This window comes from Montipora foliosa, chromosome 12 (assembly GCF_036669935.1).
Source record: "Montipora foliosa isolate CH-2021 chromosome 12, ASM3666993v2, whole genome shotgun sequence".
In the NCBI taxonomy this organism is placed as follows: Eukaryota; Metazoa; Cnidaria; class Anthozoa; order Scleractinia; family Acroporidae; genus Montipora; species Montipora foliosa.
In genome coordinates, this window is record NC_090880.1 from 19,165,098 (window position 1) to 19,188,807 (window position 23,710).

The following is a 23,710-nucleotide window of genomic DNA, read 5'->3' on the forward strand; positions in this document are numbered from 1 at the left end:
TGCGAGTTTTTCCTTTTTTAGCATCTGGTTTTCGGTTTTCGTAAAAAATAGGAGCGGTTTTTCGGTTTTGTTATCCGATGCACTTTTTGGGTTTTTCTATTTTGTCCTATTTGGTTTCCGGTTTTTCTTAGATTTTAGCGGCAATTGATCTCGAATAGAGTGTTATTTATTTAATCTTTATTTAACCACGGTACAATTCATCAGCAATATTAAAAAAAATATGTACAATTAAAAATTTATAGATTGAACTATGTAAACTACATTAACTATCTTTCTCAATATCAGACATAAAAGCTGCTTTCCACGAATGCCGTGTTTAGAATAATGGCTTAGATAACCTCTTTCATCAGTCGTTTGAATTGATTGAGGGACTCTGCTTTCCTTAGCTCTAATGGCAAACTGTTCCACAAAACTGCGCCACTAAATAGCTAAAGCTGTTTTTTGTAGTAGTTTGTACGCGGTTGCGAAACATTTACCTTATTCACAGAGTCTCTCAAACAATAACTAGAATCGCGATGGACAATTTTCAAGCAGAGATACTCAGGTGCTAGTCCCTGTAGGGACTTAAATACCATTGTTGCTCTTTCAATTTGCCTTTGAGAGACTAGGAATTTCCATCTTAAGAGTTCAAATAAAGTGTTGACATGAGCGTCATAGTTAGGGTAGGTCAAGACACGGGCTGCTCTAGCTCTGTTTTGTAGTTTTTGCCGGCGGTTTGTCCTGCAAAGTTACTCCACAGTTTCCCCAAACAATATTGCAGTAGTTGAAATGAGGTTGTACTAGGGCCTGATAAACAGAATGTAAGGTCCCATAGGGTACAAGATGCCTGTTTTCACTCACGTGATCAGTAACCTTTGAGTGATAATAGAGCTCAATTCCCGGAGACGTCACATGAAAACACTCTATAGCCGCCAAACGCGAAGCTATTGAGAGGAATGCGTGACAAACTAAATGTCACTGTAGGGGATCACGCGTGTCGAATGACGCCCGAGTTGGTGCGGAGTGGATGAAGATGAAGGACCCCATGAAGATTTGAACGAGCATGAAATGAGTGAGAAGCTGGTGACTCTGATAAAGGCCAGCAAGAATTTGTTGAATGTAGTGACGAAGTCAGTGCAGATGACAACAATTCCCAGGGCCAGCAAGATGAATTAGGGACATCGGCGAATTGTCTCTTTGGTGCAACGTCGCGATACGGAGGGGCGGTGCCCGCGGGGGAGGAAGTGGAGGGGGGGGAGGGGGGGGGGGGGGGAAGGCTCCCATATAAAGAGGGGAGGGATGCTCGTCGTCTCGCTTATTGGTGTAAATTTTGGATTTTGGTCTCACTTAGGGTGTTTTGCGCAAAACGCAGTCATATGTAGCCATGAAAATCTCCTTAGGGTTGCGCGCGAAGAAATAAAAAAGTGTATATTTACACTTTTATATTTCTTCAAGCAGGTGAATTTATTAGATGATAATGTCTTTGCCATCATTAAAAGTCGCTGTATTTTTTATTTTTATGGGTTATGGATAATATGGTCTCTTTTAGGGGTCAAAAAACGCCTGGGCCACGCCCAGATTGGTCTCCTTGGAGGGTTTAATGTAAAATTTCAGACGAGCATCCCTCGCCTTTTTATATGGGAGCTCCCCCCCCCCCCCCCTGTTTTAAGTAAGCATCTGTTTATTACCACATTTAACCTTTGAGCAAGTTCCTGCTGCCATGTAAAATAAAGAACAAGCAGTACCGGTTAGCTTCCTCAATGCAATCGCATGTTTTAGACCAAGATTAAACATTCCGTTCGAATCTCCAAACTGTCAGGTATTAGTTATCAAACAGAAATGTTCAATTAGAGAGTTTTATTGGAGGTTTCCAGAGCTATAGCTTTTTGCTATTGCAAAATTGAGATTTTAGAGAGGACTTGTGTGCAAATTCTCCTAAGTTAACTTGGCTCCATTATCAGCTGCTTTACGGAAAATGAGCCCACAAAGCCCGAGAGAGAGCGGCAGAAATAAAGCCTATGATTTTAGCAGATACTAAAAGATATGAAGGCTTTAGACAAGTCCATAACATTCACAAATACTTTGATGAAATAAAGTGTTAGCGTAGTTTGCTCTGTATGCCGCACTTGTCACCATTGTATCGGGTTTTTGACGGTTTTGTATGCGGTTTTCGGTTTTCGCCGAAATTTTTTGCGGTTTTGTGATTTTGGATGATTTTTTCTTCGGTTTTGCGGTTTCTAATACACCCCAATGTCCCCCTCTGAAAGACAGAGAGGAAAATATACCACATCTGTTTTGAACAATGTGAAAGATCGAAAACTAAAATTAAGGAGCATCTATTGAAGAATTTGCAAGTTTTTCATTAACACTGGCAATCACGGACACTCAGTAAACTTATTCGCCTAGGCTAACACGATAAGAGAGATCTAGAATTCCGCCTTGATGACCCAAGCGACAAACAGACAAGCAACAGAGCAGAAGGAAGCTATGCACACAATTAACATCAACCACGCGGTCTGCAGTACATTACGCATGCGTAAAGCCATATCATCCAGGCAAATGCAGCCATGTACAGATCGATGTTTCAGCTCATAGCCGTGGAACCCGTTACGATCTCAGCAACGTGTTTAGGGTCCTCTGCGGCCAAAGCCGGCCTCACATTATGGATGTGGTTACCACAGAACCCGTTCTCTGTTGCTTGACTGAGCTTTTAGTTGCATGTTTACTGGCGGGGAACGATACTCTTTAAAAGGCCATTTCAGAGTCTGCCTCCTCTTCAAAGCGAGTCTAAGTGCGAAGTTTTAGTTCTACTTTACATACGAAAGAAAACTACTTTTCATAACTTAAAGAAAAACTTTGCACTTGAAGTCACTTAAAAGAGGAGGCAGACATGGACTCAGAAATGGCCAATTATGAGGCTTACTGCTCTTATTTATTTATTTATTTATTTATTTATTTATGGCGATTTGAGCCTGAAAACGTTCTTAATATTTCACCGTTCTAAAGACAGTTACAGTTACAGTTAGTGTGGTGTACTCGAGTTAAAAAAAAAAAAAAACAGTCTTCTACGAGCCTAGAATGCCCATCAGGCCGGCGCTTATCTCCGGTTTCTGTAGCAGGCCCCACGACGCAAAGATAAGCCGACAAGGAGCATACGTTATCTAAGCAATGTTTTAATCTTTTACACCTTTTGCAAGAATAATAAACACGTGCTAACAACAAGTTAATATAATTATCTGTGAACAGTTACTTGTTCCTACAATTGCGTCGCGGATGAAAACTAGCCTTAAACATATACATGATTATTAGTGCACAAGCGATCGACCTAAGGCTTCAAATTAAAGTACCGTAAATTGAATGTGCATGAAGGTAAATAATTTAACGGCTGAGTGATACTATGTGATGAGTCAGTCCATTCAACTCATCATGCTACTGGAATATACCGTGAAGAGTCACCGGGGTGACACCTTCCACAACGCCCCTCCCAAGCTCTTTGAACTCTTTCGCATCTAGAACCAGCAGAGAGGTGCTTTGGTCTTCGACGTTGATGACACAAGATAAAATGACACCGTCATCTTCTGCTTTTCCATCAGGCGCTTTGACAAACACAGGTTCTGAAGCAAAACCACCCGGCTCCTCCCATGTGACAAACTCCTTGGTTTCCACGTTCACCTTGACAAGTTTTCCAAAGATAGACTGGGCGTCTCGCGATCTTACGCCATATACAAATCTGGAAAGACAGACGATTCATCCAGTAAATAATTACTAATTTGTTACGACGACCCTAATCTGCAAAATTAGAGGCAGATAGGATACCAAGGATATACATCAATAGAGAGAGTTGCAAGACAAGTATCAGGACAAAGAATTAATGACCTGTTGGATGCGATCCAGAGTGTGCCAGATTGCAGATCGAGTAGAATCATATCAGGAAACTTTACAACTCCCTCCCTGGTTGCCTGGACAATGTCGTTAAGATGAAGGGCCATTACCACCTTAGACTAGCGGCACAAACGTCGTTATATTGAACATTTTTACCCTTGACTGTAGCTCTAATTCTCAAATAGAGCATAATCATGGTCTTCACTATAATGAGGAGGCAAACAGTAAAAGTGCCCAAATGTGGTGAGCAAGGTCAGCAGCAAAGTATTAATTTTAATAAATAAATAAATACTTGTTAAAAAGTTATTCACTCATTCACTAGATTCGTTCATTCGTTTGTTCATTCATTCATTCTTAATTAAGCCTGGTTCTCACTTGTGCGATAAGCACAAGGATAAATGGTATGCGCAAGCGCAGTAACGTCGTAGAGGATCCAGTAAGATTCAAGATGGCGTGCGAATCGTCGTGCTTGTGCTTATGCTTAACTCACGCCGATTGCCACTTGTAAAATAAGCACAAGCGCATTTTACGCCCGTTCCCATACGATTTTTCTTATGCTTATGCTTATGCGTATGCGTGTGCGTGTGCGTGTGCGTGTGCGTGTGCGTGTGCGTGTGCGTGTGCGTGTGCGTGTGCGTGTGCTTGCGCTTGCCTTGTGCTTGTGCTTGCCTTGTGCTTGTGCTTGTGTTTATTGCACAAGTGGTAACCAGGCTTTAGGGAGTAGGGTTAGCGCAGTCGGCGAGAGCACTTGCTTCCACCAATGTGACCTGGGATTGATTTCCGTACTCAAAGTCAGATTATTCAATAACATGAAAAACGTGCTAGAGAAAACTATGATAAGGCAACTTGGTAGTTATGCGTCTGATTAGTCAGGACAATAGCGAGACTTTTTGGCTAAGCTGCGAGCGTAGTAATATTATACAGTCTACAGATAACTGCTGTTAGAATGGAACAACGTAACTGTTAGATATTTATATACCTGTAAGGCTTTCCATTGTGTTCCTCATAATTGATCCTCGGAAGCTCCATCCCTATGAACAGCAAAATAAAATCCCGTCCGTCTCCTCCCTTCGGGAGAGGCTTCTCTTCTGCATCCCCTAGATCTTTAATAGGAAGCTCATAACGGCGTACATAGGGTGTGGCGAACTTCTTTTTGCCCGGTTGCGCTGGGGAGCGCAAATTATGCAGGTACATTTGCTTCACAAGCGAGTGGTCGCGATAGCAACAAGCATCGAGGTGAATTTTTCCGTCTTTTTCAAAGGCGTTGATGTGGTGAAATACAAAGAACGGATCCGCCGTGAAGACGCCAACGCGGTTTCCGTTTTTTCTGTCGACGACGTGAAATCTGGCGCGCTGGTTTGGATCCCAGTAAAGCCAATCTTCGTAAGTGGTCCCGAAAAGTTTGTGGCTGAGGATTCGCCAGACGTTTAGCAATAGAGGAATTTCAGTGACGACAATGTAGTTTTCGGTGAGGCAGAAGCTATGGAAATATGCGATGCCACTCGTTGGCGGAATGCTGCAAATCACCTTGCCTCCAGCTAAAGTGGTTTCGCCAGCTTCTCCCGAGGAAGGTGGTATGCAGATGATGTTGTATGTGGAGTTCATTCCAAATGTCACGGAAATGTTTATCACAGAACCGTCCGGAGTCACTTGAGGATGGGCTGTCGCACTACTAATGGTGATATCACCTGTTAGGAGAAATTAAGCTGCTGATAAGTCACTTAATTCATCCTTTAGACAAGTTATTCAGTCAACCAGTCAGTCAAGGAAGTGTCGAGATATACGCTTCACATTACATGGTAATGTATGATAAACTGTGGAATAGTGACCCCTAATATTTGTTTGCCTTGGCCAATGTTTTTAGTCCAAGTTCTTTAAAAAGGTATCCGATGTCCCTTTTTTTTTTTTCTGTTAGCTGTCCCTTCTGTGATCCCTTCTATGAAAGGGAGAAGTAATCCTCACATTTATCTGGACAATTTAAGCAATTGTCTCTTATAAACACTTTACGGGGCAATTTAAGCAACCTTGTAAGACACTGATGATTTAAACAATTGTCTCTCAGGCAAGTCGCGCGCATTATGAGTTCATGTTTTGTCACGCAAGCAGGAGAAACGGCGGAGGGAGGAATGGGAAGGTAATGAGTGACAAAACACAATTGCGTGACTCGAAGGAAATGCTAGAAGTGCACTGATGTAAGCTGTAGTTACCTGGAAACTCTTTTGATAGATCCACCTTGTTCAATGTATCCAGCGTTTTTGGATCGATCTGAAATAAAATTTCACTCTCGGTAGTTGCATACATCTTGTCCTTCATTGGAAACACGTTAACACATGTGTTGTCGAAAGATAATTCTTGCCCCCAATAGCGGGAGAAGAAACGTGAAAAGATGTTCTGACACGGATCTGGGGGAATGAATGAACCAAATTCCAAATGACATGAATTTCCTCGGTTTAAGGAATCAGCATAACTCTCGCTCCGCACAAACTTGTTGCTGTAGGTCACATTTCCTTCTTGGATGTGAAATCGGTGCAGAAGCGCCTGCCCGTCAAACCAATGATTGAACGATGTGTCACCACATTCAAATCTGCCGGGTCCATTCCTTATCAAGGTTCCATTAAGCCAGGAAGGAATTTTGCCTCTGATCTCAGCTCTGATTGGCTCAGGGCGCTCTTCCGCTGTCTGATAAAGGCAGGAATGGTCTGGTGGCGCGGTCATGGTGCCTTGTAGAACCTAAGGGGACCAAAGAGAACATGGAACAGAAATTCTGGGAAAAGGGGATTTTTATTAGGCAAATGTAAGTGAACATCTTAAATTATTGCTCAATTTCACTTTTTTCTATTAAACAAGGGAACAGGTGCTTTCTCTTGTACTGTTATGTTCGAATAAAGGAAAGGAAAGGAACGGAACTTGATTTAAGTGTCCAGTCGATTTACCGCTGGAGCACTAATTGGGGACACTGTAAAGTGAAATTAACAATCAACGCAAATCAAGTTAAATGCTGGTTTTTGAGGAGATGGGAAACCGGAGTATCCGGAGAAAACCTCTCGGTGCAGAGTAGAGAACCAACAAACTCAATCCACATATGACCCCGAGTCGAGGAATCGATCGAACTAGGGCCACATTTGTGTGAGGCGAGCGCTCTCACCACTGCGCCATCTCTTGATACCTCATTCTTAAGCTTAAAGTTCAAAAGAACATTTTATCTTGAACGAGGCAACAAGGGCCAATTTGTATCCGCTTAAATCAGCGGCCATTTTGGACACATGTATTGACGGTAAACTTTTAAATCTGAGTTCTCCTAGATCACTTTTCCTGCATTCTGAGTTGATTTAATGACACATTTTACCATGTCACTTCGGGCAAACAAACACGAGCAGTGAGAAGAAAAGGGCTCTAGGGTCTAGAATTTCTTGATTTCTCGTCAATCTGCTACTGATTTCTCGTCGATTTCACGATTTCACAGATCATGAACAGTTTTACTTTTCTGGAACAATAATTTTATATTTGTTAACCCAAGCTCAGCTGGAGATTTTGCTTGCTTGGCTGGAGAGCTGGAGATTAAGTGTGAAAGCTGGAGACTTGGCATCTATGCCGCCATTGTAATGTTTACTTCGTTAAAAGCAGAATTCAACGATGATTGTCACACAGTCACGCAACGTTCTCATTTGCTTGTTGACAATGTTGTTGTCTGACATGTACAAACGGTTTGTATAGTAAAGTCAGACTCGCACGGGAACTTGTCAGCCAATTCTATTCGGACTTTAAGAGATCGAATCCAATTTCACGATAAAGAACACAACAACATTGAGAACAACTTTGCGAAAACAAGCAAACGAGAACGTAGCTTGACGACCATCGTGGAACTGTGGCTATGTTTTGTTTCGTTTTAATTGTATTGCGGAGAATGTTTTTACGAAGTAAACATTAGAATGTGGTCTCAAAATGTGGACCTCAGCGAGTCTTCAGTGCGTCTAGGAGGCGTATATTCCCCCAAAAACTACAATTTCAGTTGGAAATTCTCTCAATTTCGCGTTGTGGCTACTACCGTAATTTTGCCATGATTCTATTTAACAACAAGGGCAAAGTAACTTGAAGGAACTGGATTGGCCATGTCTACCGAAACGGTCTTGAAGCGATGATAGAGATTGTTTAGATAGACTTTTTTTCTTCGCGTCGACGCCGAGTCAAAATTGTCAGTTCCGTTTGCTTTCGTAAGGTATAATGTGATTGGTCTGATTGGTTCGCTACCCTAGCCAAAAACAAAAGACTAAACAATTGAAACAACGAATTAGACTTGAAAACAATAGAAGCTGCTCACAATACCAAACAATAGCATTTTACGAGAGCTGCTACACTACAGTTCCTTTTATTTGGCAGATTACGGCAAGGAAATGTGCTAAAATATTCACGTGACGCATGGGCAGCAAGATGACTTTTCGCCATGCAACCAATAACATATTTTTACTTTATTGCCTCTGTTGTCGCTGTGTTGTAGCCGACGTCATTGATTAAACCGCCGATTTAGAAAGTTAGTGCATAATCAATTCCTTCGAACGCAGTAAAAGTTCTTATAAGCGCTTATCGTTATGTGTTGCAAAGCCATTAATTTGCACTTGAACCGTTTTTTCAGGTTTTTCACATTTTCTCTCCTGCTCCATTATAACCAGCACAACTTGTAAAGCAGAACAAACGTTTTCACTCAAGTCGTAGTTCACTCTTAAATAAGAGCAATGAGATGGGAATCCCAACAGTTGCAACACTAACAAAAATTAGTTTGATTGTAAGATGGTACCAAATGGAATTAAGCTTCAGAACTCCTCAGTCATACAAGATCGATGTTCAGCGGTTTTACAACTCTCCGGGGGAGTTTCATTGCCTGGCTGATGTACATTTTCCGGTAGCAAAAATGCGCTTCGGGTACTAGTACGTGAACGAGACACAAATTCGACTTTGTGTGTTGATGAGATTAATGCCAGAGCCTGATATTAAAAACATAGGTATGACTTTTGAAATACATTGGACTATTTGCAAAAGATTTTCCGAGAACGTTTTTGCCACAATTATTCATTTGGTGTGGACAACAAAGATAAAAATTTGAACCGTGAAAAACCTTCTATGAAATGCCGAAAACGCCCATTTCTCCCGAAAGAAATGGCTCAAAACACAGTCAACGACACCTTCTCACCGTTACGTAATACCTCGTAGTTACGTAACGCAGTATAAATCGAACCACAAAGTGCCACTTCAATAGGTCACGAAACGAAAACCAAAAGTTTCTTCGGTCATATGTTATTGCCACTTAATTTCGCTCTTTTACCACAAATTTTGCCTGTGCGTGTGTCGCTGGCCTTTTTTGTAGTCAATCACCCAAAGCAATCAATTTTTCAGGTGCACCTTAAACTTGCAAAGCACACATTTTGCTTTGCAACAATACGCTGAACACAACAAAAATAAAGACACATAACGCAACAACATTTCAAGGTTGCCCTTACCTGGATCAAACGTTCTGACAATTGTATAGACTGTGACTATGAGTGGTTTTTGGTTGTTGATATGGCTTTAGTGCCGCTTAGCTGTCACGCTGTGCATCTCGATTGGTCCAATGGATAGCATTGTCACACCATAAAGAACCGTAAAGAACCGGAAATTGAACCAGAACCGGAAATTGAATTCTACAGTTACCCAGCATAACTCTTTCCATCGTTATCAATGCGAGATGGTTGAGCTCGTTATCATGAAACGCAGGTCACATTAAATGCCTTATAGACCTTAATCATAAATGGAGTTCAATTCATAATTATTTTGTTCAAGTGCAAATTAGCCTACCAAGTCTCGACCATACAGTGAATTAAGGCTTGGTAGGCTAATTTGCACATTAGCAAAAGAATATGTCGTATGTATGTATACCGTTTTCGAAATTTCATTATTTGCAAGTTAATGACTGCATTGAAAGTAACTTATATCAAGAGAAAACTAGTGTAGCCCATTTTAAAAAGCTCAAGATTACATGTACAATGAAAATATAAGGTAATTTTTGCGGGTCCAAAAGACCAACTATTCAGGATGCCTTTGGAAGTAACAATAGACCAATTTGGCTAACTCAATGTTGTACCCAATTCAAATCCTTTGGGAATAAAACGTTTTGTTCCAAGTATTACCATATCATTTAAATGTGAATGCTACATTATCATGCAAATGCAATACACAACGCATCTTAACCCCTAGAGAGTTGAATTGGGTACAACATTGAGTTAGCCGAATTGGTCTATTGACCTCTTTAGCTTGTACGTTTTCTTTTCCCATTTCACACCACGTGATGTTCCCAAGGAAATTTTCCTTTTGTTTTTACATACGTTATGCATAAATATGCACAAACACAAAGAAGGGATCTGCCGTAAAGACGCCAATGCGGTTGCCGTTCTTTCTGTCGACCACGTGGAATCTTGTGGAATCGTTTGGATTGTAATGTAATGTCATCCCTAGAAAAGACGCACCTCGCGATGCCGGTGCGACGCTCTAACCAACTGAGCTATGAAGCCACTGATGTTGGGAGCTGGTCATTTTTGGGTTCAAATGTTCCCATGATGAGTGAATCAATGAACGAAATGATATATGAAATGAACCATATATTGACCTGCGGATATGCAGTCAGGTGAAGCGTTGCGTGACATCCAGAAAGATAGTGCCAGGTCCTCTCTTGGAAGGAACATGGCGGCGTGACGACTAGAGCGCCAACCAAGTGTAAAGCTCGAAAAATATCGACCTCCTTGCTTCCCGCCATATTGGATACACTGAGTAATATGTAATCGTGTGGGTCACAAACTGTGCTATTATTCTTGGTGGTGAATTTATTAGGTTCCGAGGAGAATTTGTGCTTCGTCTCACTCGCCAACATGGCGGCCGCAGGATGCTTGCTTCCACACTACAGCTCCAAGGAATATTTAGCAATTAGTCTGGTACAAGTCGTTGCTGCTTGGACAGCTGTTGCATTCTCAAACTACGCTCTAGAAGGAGTGTCGCTAATTTCAACTCCAGCACGTTCCTGTCGGTTATTTTGTGGTGTATATTTTGTGTTGTGTTTCAGCCTCCTTCGTCTCAAATCTCGAGCAAAATTTACGGTAAGTTGACTGAGTACTGTCAAAGAATTAGCGTGAACAAATGGTTAGGGCTCCGTACACAGGACTACATTTTACATGTCCTTAAGCTGGCTGAAACTAGTTTTAACCAAGAAACTGTTTGTCACCAAACAGCAGTTAAACTGCAGAATACCCAGAGACTTATTTGTATATACAGATGGCATGTGTTGTTATACACTGTGTTATATGCCTCGTTCTTCAAACGATGCCGCTACAAGAACAAATTATAGGTGGTTTGCAACCAATCTGTAGAGTCACAGACAACAATGATGTTATGTACAATCTCTAGTGGACGAAGAAAAGAAGCTAATGACAGATCTTTTGTTTTTGTTCACAAACATGGCGGCGATGATGTAACATGAAAAACACCTATTGGGTGGCTATTCTGCAGTTACTCCCAAACTGCGTTGGTAGCCTGTAAAACAATAATTATTGATAAATATGAATTGTGCAATATAGCACAATTCATACAGGCCTCCCAGGTGGAATATGGTAAATAGTCAAATTATTTGGCAAGAAAAACTGAAAAACTCATAAACATTGCCCCCCCCCCCCCCCTCTCTCCTCCCCCTTAGCCCCTTAGACAGGGTAAAGAACCAGCACAAACTGATATCTCTTACAACAACATTATCTGTATCCTGTTTACATTGATGTGAGGCAACAAGAGCTGGTTATCCATCCGGGCATTAATCCAGCCCATTGAAACTTAACTTCAGTGAACAATGGGGTACCACTGTTTTCCTGTTGGTCACGTTTAGGCAGACAGATGGGCCAAACAGTCTACCTTCTAATAGCTGCGTTGATTCAAATTATTTGCCATGTTTATTTGAATCTTCTTTTAATTTTTGGCCAGGAAAAAAGGCAAAAATGGTAAATTTTTTATCGCTAATCTTGGTGATTAAATTAATATCATTGCTAATTATTTTCCACAGGCATCTCAACTCATCAAGCTTGTCATTCTTTTACTTGGGTCATGTGTTTCTTTTCATGTCATTGCTGTCTTGTTTGGGGCTCCACTATCAGAGTATGTCTGAAGTACAAGTTATTTTTGTTGTATGTGTTTCTTTTATCAGTGACAGCCTGTCATTTTGTCAGGAGTCATTAATATTTGCTAAAATCCAGAGCCAAGTTAACCCATTCACACTAAGACCTGTGCCCCAATCCTCAGGTGGGGAAGGGTTTTTGAGTGGACCTAGTATCAAAATCTGTTCATAGTATTTAACGCATCGACTGCTGGAAGTGAGACTTGACAAATTTTAGTCTGGCATCGTGGAGTGCCTGGGGAGCCATTGAATTAACTCATTACATTTACATGGGGGTCAGCTAGGAAACTACTGGTTTATTTTGGCCACCATGCTCAAACATTTTTTACTTAACATAATAGAAACATCACAACCAAATACAAAAACTTTGTAACTAACTGTAAGTATTACCACGTCAAGAGGAAATAAAAGTGTATTGTATTATTGTACTGTATCATTCGTCCCTGAAGCCAACCCCATTGATGAGTAAAATCGTCTGATGTTAGAGTAGACAGTGTTAAGGTGGGTTAATTAGTGCAAAGCAGCTTATCTTAGAAAAACTGGGGCCAGGGCTGAGTTGCTTACAGATTGGTAGCACTATGTAATGTTAAATACCATACAATGAATCAGAGAGGGGAGTCAGAGTGGTTTAGTGGTCATCAGCCACACCTCCCACCTCTGTGACCTGGGTTCAACCCTGACCTTGGGTTGTATTTGGGCTGAGTTTCAGTCGATCTCAATCTGACTCCGAGGGTTTTTCCTCCAATTCATCAAAATCACCTCAGTCAATTACATCCAACTGCGGGCAGATGCCCTCGATAGGGATAACCTCTGGTATCCTTCCCTTTTGTTGAATTACAGGAATAAAGTTGCTACAGTATTATTATTATTATTATTATACTTAACCAATCTTTAGAGATCCCCATGCATCCAGCCACTCGGTCCAGTTTGCCAACATGTTCAGCTCAAGTTATGATAATTTTAGGGTTTTGTTAGCATACACATAGATTTTGTTTTGCTAGGGTTGTCTGCAGTGTTTGTTATTGGGTTTTACGTTTTACAGAATTATTATCCTCATACATGTATTAGTTGAGATGAGAGGAATCAGTTCATCAGAAGACGAAGCCTTTACCTGTACATTTTATAAAATAATTACCGGTAGGATAGTGCGCACACTCTTATTGGTCAATAGCTGTTTAGATGAGAGTATGGAAACATGGCTGTGACATCACACAAATTTTGATTGGGTATGTGTTGTCAGATGCACGTTTTGATTGGCTCATAGGAAATATGAATTATCTTTAAGAAATATTTTATAAAAGCAATAGAGGACTTTTTTCCATGTTTCCATAGCCTCATCTAAACACTCGGGAAAGTTGTGAGAATTCTCTATGCTATGGAAACACGGAAAATGTGCTCTATTTCTTAAATAGGAAAAAAAAACACTGGAAAAAAAGCTGTTATTATTTTTGTTTTATGACAATAGGCAGAGTGAGGAGACATTTTGTTGGGCATTACTGGTGTCTCATCTAGTCATACTTCCGGCTAGTAGTCTACTGGGAACACAGCTGGAACTCATTCCAAAGATCTTTTTCAGTACTTGGTGAGATTGACTACATTGTACCTTTGAATGCATTTAAAAAAACTCTTTTTGCATACAGTGTACATTTTAGAATGGTAATTTCTTATAACAAAAATTACATAATGATCAGTTCCCACTTTAGGTATGTAAGTGCATCAATTGTGGGCAAATTTTGCACTACAGTGGGTGTGAGTCCTGTTTGAACCTTCATTTCTAAGGCTTTTTGTTTGTGTGCTTAGGGTTGTGTTCTATTGCGATCAACCGTTTTCGGTTGGTTTGGTTGATCAAGTTACTTTTTCAACCGGTATCACACTAGGTTAAAACGGTTGAAAGAGCATTAGCAGCAACCGCTGTCGTTTACACGAGCCATTTAAAGTCAGCCACGGGCTCCTGCCATGTTGGTTTCGGGCCTCAACTGGTCAACGCCGAGAAGTCTGGTTATAACTATTCCCAGGAGTTACTGCGTTTCAACCGAAAACGGTTGGAAAAGTGTCCTATTGGGAAACCTCAACCGCTTCAACCGAAATCGATTGCGGTTGAAACGGTTGACCCCAATAGATCACGACCTAAGACTTTGCTGACTTGAATATTTGAAGATGGACTGATTAAGTGATCCTTGCATGTAACAGGACAATTTTTACTAAGTTAGCTTATAGCCCCCCGAAAAATTAATAGGATTGGAACCCATGACCTGTGCAATGCTGGTGCAATGCTCTACCAACTGAAGTACATGTATGAATTAAATTAAGCCATACAGTTAGGAGCAGATCAATTTGTTGGACTCATTTGTTCCTGTGACAGGAATGATGAATGAGTATGTTTGAACTGCAGGTTATAAATGGAAGATAGAAGTGATCCTTGCACTTAACTTGACAATTTTTACTGTTATATGTCCTGTTAAGCTGAAGTCAGATGATCACTTTAGTCTCTCTTCCATCTATAACCTGCACTTCAAACATACGTTTTTTTTTTCATTCATCATCCCTTACATACATTTTTCATTGACTTAAATGTGTTCATTGAGGCAAAGAACGAACATCACCTTAACTTTATGTAAGTCAAAGAAATCTTAAAAGATGAAATATGCACAAAATCCTTTCCAGATCACTCCTGCAAAAAAAATTGTTTTCAATGTGAAGTATGACACTACATTAAGTTGCGTGCAAGTTCTACTTTCTTTTCTTGATTTCCCATCGCTTGAATAATTTTACTACCTGTAGTGAAATACAGGAGCAGGATTTTTCTTACAGTGTACTATTGCAATGGTTACGGCACTTGTATGTACACCGATTTGTCCCTGGTTTTACTGGTTGTTGGCATGGTGGCCGAACGGTTAGCATGGTGGACTCCGAATTGAGTGGTCCAGGTTGAGCCCTGGCCGGTTCATTATGTTGTGTTCGCGGGCAAGACAAGTTACTCTCACAGTGCCTTTCTTCCCCCAGGTGTATAAATGGGTACCGGCAAATTTAATGCTGGGGGTAACCTTGCGATGGACTAGCATCCCGTCCAGGGGGGAGTAGAAATACTCTTAAGTCGCGTCGTGTCACAGTAACCGGAGATAAGCGCCGGCCTGATGGGCCACTAGACTTGTAGCAGATTTTACATTGTTGGTTCTATACTCTGCTCTGAGCATTTACTTACCGGCCACTCTGGTTTTTCCTTTTTTTGTTAACAACCCAACATTGAGAGAAGCGATCCTCTTAGTTAGCTGGATACTTGTACATGTAGCAACAGGACATTTGCATGATGACACCATATGACTACAAGTACATGTACCAGAATCCTTCAGGTTTCGCTTGTCTCATGTTAATTAGAGCTATTGTTATTTTTACCCCACTGGGAATACAAAATTTAAATATGAAAAGAAAAACAAACTGAATTATGGTAGTTGTAGTCAAATGACGCCATCATGAAAATTGCCTGCCTATTGTCTCTTATAAACATCTGTAAAATTTGGGCTTCTTCAACTGGATTCGAACCCGACTCAGTTCGTGTGCATTGGACATGACTGAATCTATAATCTCTGTGATGACCATGCAATACTCTACCAACTGAGTTATTAAGCCACTAAATTTCACATTTATTTCAAACCAACATTGGATTGAAATAATAATAATAATAATAATTCAGGAGAGTGTTCATGGATTACTAACTCGAGACTTGAATAAAGGAATTAATGTTGTTGTCATTGTTATTCTTTTCATCATGTGTTTGTTGTTGCTATCATTTTGATTCCCTTTTGAAAATCTTCCAGGTCTGACGCCACTCCAGAAGCTTATTTTCAATGTTCAATCACATGCACTCTGGTCGGTGCCTGGATTGGCGCGTTTCCGATCCCTCTGGACTGGGACCGCCCATGGCAGGTGAGCATGTGATCGATGCTACTCTCTCTGAAAAAATAATGAATGTAACTTGTGCAAAATGATTGATCGATTTCTCTGTCCTTGGATGTTGCATAAGAAGTTCCTAATGCTGTGGATCAGCGAGGTTCTTCATCCATCGCATGCACACAGTAGCATTGGCCTCACATGAGTTCTTTCCATACACATACACAGGCTGCTTAGGACAACACGCACTTGCACTCATGGTCGTCTTTTGACCATGGATCGTCTGGCTTGGGCTGAATCAAGTGCCCCTTCACGCTCACTGATTAGCATCCTTTCCATTAAGAGAGATAAAGGGCACACGGGTATTTGAGATAAAAGTTGTGGATTTAGATAAATACATAGAAGCAGTTCGTTTTCGTTTTTGTGGTAGTGCACTTTATAAGTGCACTACACACTGTCACTGAGTTTGTAAGACTGAGTGATTGAGGGATTGTAAGACCTTGGTGCCAAATAGGCCCGTATCGCGTGCATAACTCACGAACATAAACAGGTCTGCTGGAAGCGAGCTGGAGTTTCAACAAAATGAGCTCCAAAATCGGCATGAATTTGTGACGCTGATGAATAATAAAGCAGCTGCTATTTCCAAAACGATGGAATTACGTGGTGATAAATAACCTCATCTAGGAGAGTGAATTTTTGACTTTGCAGAAACAATGGTCAACAACCTCAAGAGTTGGGATATTGTGATCTTTGTGTTGAATTCGCACATTTCTTGTCGATCTTTAAAACACTTGAAAGAAAAAAAAACAAACCAACAAAAACAAAAACCCGGTGTCTTGCCATCATTTTGATACAGATGTATCCTTTGTTTCGCGAGTAAACTTGCGGGCCAACTTGATCACGGCGCCCGCTGAATTCGATGTCACTTTTGATTTTGCGATTTACTTGTGCAACCAAAAGTACAATGGAAAAATTGAGCAAAGCAAAAGTCTGCCAAAATGTTTTTCGCTGATGGTAACTTTTTATATTCTCGGTATAAAATTTAAGTTGTTTTCACGTCGCAAATTTTGTTGCTGATGGCAAAGTATTTTATTCTCGATCGACACTTCTGAAAACTACTTCTTCTCCTCCTAAAAACTGTGTATAAGTGTTCGTTTACTTTTGTATCAATATTTGTTTTGCATAAAGAAGGCTAACAAAATCTGTACCTTGCTTAGTTCGCATTTTTGAGCGTTAATATAGAATTTTCGGTCCTGTATTTCTGACCGCAAGTCCTATATTTGGAGGTCACCCATCCAAACACTAACCCCGCCCGACAGGGATTAACTTTAGTGAACTTTTGGCTTACAAAGCTGTCAGGGGCTCAGAGTGCACGCTCAAACTTGTGGTGAAAAAGAAGAACTTTGTAAGGGAACTTAAAAATGATCAATATGTCAGCCTTGAAGCCAATGTTTCTCGATTCTCCTTTATTTTCGTCAATCTTTGTGGGATTTAGTATTCTACTAGTAACTACATCTCAGGGGGCTATTTACCAAAGACATCTACCATGGCACTATAATGATATCAAAACAATATCGTGGTACATAAGAACGTGTACTATTAGAGCTACATATTACGCAAAGATAACTTGAATCTCCTGGAAGACAAAACTCAGCTCAGTTGACACGATACAGCGCTGTGTTACTGCACTACCACACGTAAGCATTGCGTGCCTATTGTTGTTGTTGTTGTTGTTGCTGCCACTTGAATTGTGTAGGGTATTCAGAAGGGGGCAAAAGTAATTTACTATTTTCTATAGCAAAGAAATATTAATAGCTTTTTAGCCTCGTTAATGGCAAAACTATCGTTCTAATATGGGAATAGTATCGCTGCTATCGCAGTAGTATTGCAATGGTAATTTGGCTATCACAACACGCAACATGATCTCCATCCAAACTCAAATGAGATACCAAAAAAATTATCGCCGCTCACTAAAAAGCTGTGTCCATTCCTATTGTGCGAACGCTTTTTTTAATTTATATGTCATCTTCCGCCTCGTTAGTTATGTAGAGGTTTTTCTGTAGTTTATTGTACTCTTTTGATAGTTTTTTCTAGGTGTCGCCTTTGTGTTAGTCTCGCAATTAGTTTGTATTGCTTTCGCGTAACACTTGTAACTTTGTGTCCCACTAGTTTTCCTATAAATTGTACGGCTTAGTTTAATGCAAATTTGGGAGGTTGCAGGTTGTTTTGGTGAGAGTACTGCGAGATGTAGACTACTTAGTGCCTTTTCCTCAAGAAACCGTCTAGAACCGGGTCAATTTCAAGTTAGTATCGTGTGTACAGAGTTTACGGAGTTTTCTTCTTTTTAGTATGTTGATCGTTGTTTTGTAACGTAAGCCGCAGACTGTGTTCACTGAGAACGGCCGAGTAATTGATTATTTGAAGTTTATGTCCGTACCCGTGTTCAGACGTTTTGAGTTCGTATAGCGCACGGCTGTACACCTATGAAGTAAAGCATAGTAACGCAGTTATTCCAGCCTGATACGTATAGTCTCATTGTTTTTATTGGTAAACCTTGCACTTATCATCGTCATCATCATCATCATCGTCGTCGTCATCATCATCATCATCATCATCATCACCATCATCGTCATCAGGTTATGCACGTACTTACAGTTAAACTGTCTGTTTGCAGGTCTGGCCCATTCCCTGTGTGATTGGAGCGATTGTGGGTTACATCACAGGCTTGGGGGCTTCAACAGTTTTGGTTGGTATAAATGAGAAACGACTCCGTCTTCACTAACCCGAGCAAACCTGCTGTACCAATCACCGAGTCCCCCAGCAGCAGCAGGTATAATGAAAGGAACATCAGATGGTGAAAAAGGAAGACATGGGCGTTGCAAAGCAAGGGGAATACTTTAGGCTGTAGGAGGGGTCAAATTAACTGTAGAAGTTAATGAAATTCCACCATGGGAACTGAAATGTTCCACAAAATGACAAAAGGGAAGAAACCAAAGGTCGTTACGCCCACATGGTGATTCGCTCACCTAAGTCGTTTCGCCCAAAGTTAAGTCGATTTCCTAGCGGATGTTTTGATGTAGTAAAATGGCTGCGAGAGAGACTTGACTGCTAAGGTAAGTGAAAACAAGCACGAGGTTGATATGACTTAGCTTTTGAGAATTACATCAACTAATACCTGAGAAATTTGATTGGCTGAGAGCAGAGGTATCTCAGCTTAATTTGAAATACCTACATGTAAAAATTACAGTTGCTATGGTAACCAAAATCACGAAATAACCTTGTCGGGCGAGTTACGAAAAAATGGCGAAAAGATTTCCAGATTTTAAAATTCAGGAGAGTCAAGAACTAAAAGACAATTCAGAAATCCAAGATAGTAAGAAAAGTACATCGACCTGACTCAATGTGTGAATCAGCTGGGCCGAAAACAAAAACCTTGAAACCAATTTGCTCGCCTACGAAGCAAAACAAGTCGACGAAAAGTTGCAAAAGTTCTTCGCGTTTCGTGAATTTCTCAGACTGTGGTATATAGAGGATATTACTTGGTCGCGCGGGGATACGAATTTTATCTTCGAGTGCTGAAAGTATCTTCAGCACTCGAAAATAAAATTCGTATCCCCAAGCGGCCATGTAATATTCTGCTTATTATACAGCTATTGATAAAATGTCCAGATTTAAAACAACTTGTTTGACTCATTTTCGAAATGATGAAAAAGTGGCCACCAACCGCTAAAACACGCATGATGTGTAACATGAAACAAGATATGAAAGTGACAAATCATCATAAATGTAAAATTTTTGCAGTGAAAATGTTGATGTAGTATAGAAGAATTATATTAAAGCGCAAAAGTATCTTGCAATGAAGAGGAAGCTCGCGTTTTATTGGCTAATCGTGTTCGTTACCATGACGACACCTATATTCTCACATGTGAAAGATAAAAAAGATATGTTCACTGCGCGCGGTGAAGATATGATTTTTTAGTTAAAAAAATGATCCTGGTATTTCATCAGTATCTATATTATAAATAATAATATGTGATATTTGGTATAAATATCACTCGTGATATTTCAAAATTGTCCCAACGCCTAACGGCTCGTGAAATTATGTATAACAATTTTGAAATATCACTGGTGGTATTTATGCCAAATATCACTACAAATCATGCTATTACCTATACTAATACCCCAAGAAAATCCACGATCGACTCAAACTTCCAAGCGTTTGGCGATGGTTCAAGCGTAGTAAAACGCGATAATCTGCCCCAAAATAGGTGAATCACCATGTGTGCGTAACGACTTGTGGCCGAAACAGCCCGATTCCAAAGGAAAACATGCAAGTTTGGCCACATGAATAACTAAAATCGGTGTATTAGAAGTCGCAGTAGTCATCTGCTAATGGAAAAAATGCAAGCATTCTATGTAAATATAATGACTGCTGCTAACAAATCTACCGATTATTCTTAAACCGAAATTTAATCCGAGAGGAGCTAGGAGCTTTTGTCACGGCAATCAAAACTACGGGTCGGATTTGCTGTCACTGCAAAATAGAGATTATAGTGGAAATAATTTTTTTTTAAATAAATGTCTTATATGTAAAAATGTTTGAACTTGAATAGTGGAATACTGAAAAAGTATTATTTCAATGTTTAGTGTTTTTTTTTTCTCAGTGCGCGAGCGGGTGGAATTCAACAAATCCTGCAATCTGATTGGTTTAGGGAGCGGGAGGAATTTTCTCATCCGACCCGCTCACGGCGGGCGGAATCCTAGCCTTGGTCGCGTGAGGTTGTGTGATGACCTTACATTTCCATTTTTTTGGCACCGAATCCGTTTACATACAGAAGTTACTTTTTATTAGACATGAGGGTTAGAAATATAATTCAAATAAAAATGTTTCTCTTGGAAACGTTCAGTTTGTAATAGTCGCTTAATACTGCATTCGCTATCAAGCGCAGTGCGAGTCAACAATTAAAAAAGTGATTTCAGAGAAGAAGGGTTAGAGAGAGAGGTAAGGTCGGTCCAAATAGTGAAAAACTGTGATCTCGGTCTTGAAAAAGCTGCTATCGCGGTCTATCACTTAACGGATGCTCACACTGGAAAACCAGTTTGACAGGATTGACTAGTCCAAAAGTTCTGCTGTGGCGGCTTCAAAGAGTTGACGCAATTCAGACAGAGCCTCCTTTTCTCCTCCTCAGTAAAGAAAAGATTCGCATGAAAGCAAACTGAAAAGCCCAAAGTGCCCCAAAGCGTAATCAAAATGACAAAATAGTTGCCATTCTTTCTCACTTCGATCGCTTCCTTGTGCTTTTTACGCTCGTGCGATTGCATTATCCCACTGCAGTATCCCACAATCGTCACAAACCCTCGCTCGCGCAACGTTAGTTCGAGACGTTGGCATTTTTGCGGTATACAGGACGCGCATTTACTCTTTGATTTCACAATCGTTATAATTCCTAGCTTGTATAAAGGTGGTTGATAAGTTAACGGTGCTTGGTACGTTTAAAGCATGAGCATTTTTGCTTTGTTGCGCGATCGCAACATGCTAATATACCCTGTCCCTCTAATTGCAAATAACCAAACAAGGATATTTTATATTCCTTTACTGAACGAAATCAAACCAAACGTATGCATAAAATAATTGCACTGGCAAACTTTACATCTTTTTGTTTCGTTTACGGGTTTTGCGCGCAAATGTGTGATTTTAGTAAAGAAAAGAGAAAACAATAGCAGGCAGTATCTATTGTTTGTATTGACCGCCTACTACATACTAATGAGCATTGCCGCGCGTGCATAGCAACCAATGAAATGCGTGCTTCTTGCGCGTCTATGAATAATAACGAGCAATATAACAGTCCTAAGAAGTTTCTTGAACTGTAAGTAAATGTCCTGAGAACAATAGGCATTTCTCCCGATGAAGGACGCTCTGCTCGCAGAAAACCCGCTTGTTGTAGATCTTGCTTGGTCGGAAGCAGATTAGCCTAACGTGGGAGAGGAGCGCGTGACGAAGCCCCAAGGACGTCTGCTTGGGCAATTATGTCCTTGGGATGCTATAGAAGCAGGTTAGCCTCGAGTGAAAAGTTACTAAACCTTATTCACGATAGCCGCCATGTTGGATTTGCCTTTATCACGCAAATTAGCTACACACTTCTGAGGGGGCAAACAACACAAGTTCGAGAGGTTATAAACGAACATCTTAGACACACAGATGATTTGTTTCTCGTTCATTAAATGTTTATTACCTAAGTAGTAAAATAGAATGCTTACACAAGTTACTTCGATGTTTTTTTTAGTGAAAAATGAGCAGATAACGAAGTAGAAAGTCAAAATGTCGGAGGCAATCAAAAGATATAAAATTATTGTAAAAGGTACTTAATTCTAAATTCTAAAATGTACTTTTAGCAATGTTAATTTAATATTTCGACGAGCCGATTTTCCGCAATTTGCCTTTATTCCAATGTTTGCCCCACAGCATAACACATGGCTAATTTGCATGACAATTTGAAAACCATCATGGCAGCTATCGTGAATATGGGCTATTGGCTGCGAACTGAATGTCGCTAGGTTTTCTATAATTGATACCGGTGGTATTTGTAACCAACCTTTTTATCATGCCCGCCTTCTTAGACTTATAACTCTTTTGAAATCAACGGTAAAACAATCACTGTGTTTTTAATTACTTAGGATGTTATCCGTTCAAGTCTTGCTTTCCATAGAAACCACAATTGACTTATTCATGAGAATTTCCATTGCAAACTAAGCTGCTCTAGAAGTATCTAGTTTTTTTTTTCTGGCGAAGATTTTTTTTTCTGGCAAAAATTGAAATCATCCCGCGATGATTTAAACTCTTGTGAACAAGTAACTCACATGTAACCCACTTGTATTTTTGGCACTTAGCTTATTACCGTCATTGCATTGAATGAAGGTTTTTAAAGCGAATAAGGGATGGTTGCTTTGCATTATGTAAGAATGGTGATCTTTTATTCCAGTAAAACCGTGTATGGAACTCACGATAATATTCGTTTCTATTACTGTTAGTTCATTATTTAGATATGGATGAAATACCTTGATTTTTCTTGTTCCAAAAGTCTGATATCTTCATCGCGAAATGAAAAGACTATTTTTATCTTTCGCATGTGGGGATGTTGACGTCGTCATGGTTACGGACATGTCAGCCAATAATATAAACATCATTGAAGTTAAGTGACAAGATATAACAATTCTCGTGAGAAGCAAACGTGCTGTATCCTTGCGTTTTTCAACAATTTATATTGCAGTCCCGGCCTCGACCAACGGTGATCCGCACTTTTGTCGAATAAAGAGCTGAGACGTCTTAGATTTGGGGTAATAAAGAGAACTGCGCTCATTCGGGAGAGATACCTCAGTACTCGAAGATAAAATTCGTATCCCCGTACGCGTAGTCATGTAACTTAAATCTTCTGTATAATCAAGGGTCGTAATTATCACCGGGAACGAAACAAATACTTGGTGCTGGCTACACATAAGAAAAAATTGTCATTTTAACCATTTTTCTCTTATAAGGAGACGTTTTCGACGAAGGTGCGAACTCATTTTTGCCCGTGCAAACAGGCTTCAAAGAGATCAGGCGGGTTTATATACTAGGGAAGTAAGAAAGCTTTACGTATGACCTTTTTCCGCTTTCATCTACATCTACATGTCCCAGCATTCGGCAAAGTTCTTTTGACTTATGGCTGTTTTTGCTTAGGTGTCTCATACACCACAAGCCCTTTTAGATACATTACGGCAAACCGGCCTTTTCTACTGGAAAGA

General features: G+C 40.2%; 2 protein-coding genes across 2 annotated transcripts; one reads left to right on the top strand and one right to left on the bottom strand.

The window, feature by feature from the left end:
- Positions 1–3,132: 3,132 nt before the first annotated feature.
- On the bottom strand, positions 3,133–9,457 carry LOC137978767 (carotenoid-cleaving dioxygenase, mitochondrial-like). The gene is made up of 4 exons (XM_068825822.1): positions 9,354–9,457; positions 6,069–6,591; positions 4,841–5,549; positions 3,133–3,709 (listed from the first exon to the last, which is right to left on the bottom strand). Exons 2-4 carry the CDS (start codon positions 6,574–6,576, stop codon positions 3,409–3,411), a joined length of 1,518 nt encoding a protein of 505 aa, XP_068681923.1. The 5' UTR covers positions 6,577–6,591; positions 9,354–9,457; the 3' UTR covers positions 3,133–3,408.
- A 1,032-nt stretch (positions 9,458–10,489) lies between these two features.
- On the top strand, positions 10,490–20,559 carry LOC137978988 (phosphatidylinositol-glycan biosynthesis class F protein-like). Its single transcript, XM_068826125.1, has 5 exons — positions 10,490–10,979; positions 11,930–12,021; positions 13,506–13,622; positions 15,856–15,964; positions 18,603–20,559. The coding sequence occupies exons 1-5, from the start codon at positions 10,755–10,757 to the stop codon at positions 18,708–18,710; spliced, it is 651 nt and encodes a 216-aa protein (XP_068682226.1). The 5' UTR covers positions 10,490–10,754; the 3' UTR covers positions 18,711–20,559.
- The last annotated feature ends 3,151 nt before the right edge of the window (positions 20,560–23,710 follow it).

Coding starts and splice junctions, on each gene's coding strand:
- LOC137978767 (XM_068825822.1), bottom strand. CDS start 6,576: ATGACCGCGCCACCAGACCATTCCTGCCTTTATCAGACAGCGGAAGAG. Junction 5,550..6,068: donor TCTATCAAAAGAGTTTCCAG/GTAACTACAGCT, acceptor TTCTCCTAACAG/GTGATATCACCATTAGTAGT. Junction 3,710..4,840: donor CACAATGGAAAGCCTTACAG/GTATATAAATAT, acceptor CTGTCTTTCCAG/ATTTGTATATGGCGTAAGAT.
- LOC137978988 (XM_068826125.1), top strand. CDS start 10,755: ATGGCGGCCGCAGGATGCTTGCTTCCACACTACAGCTCCAAGGAATAT. Junction 10,980..11,929: donor AATCTCGAGCAAAATTTACG/GTAAGTTGACTG, acceptor TATTTTCCACAG/GCATCTCAACTCATCAAGCT. Junction 13,623..15,855: donor AAGATCTTTTTCAGTACTTG/GTGAGATTGACT, acceptor AAAATCTTCCAG/GTCTGACGCCACTCCAGAAG.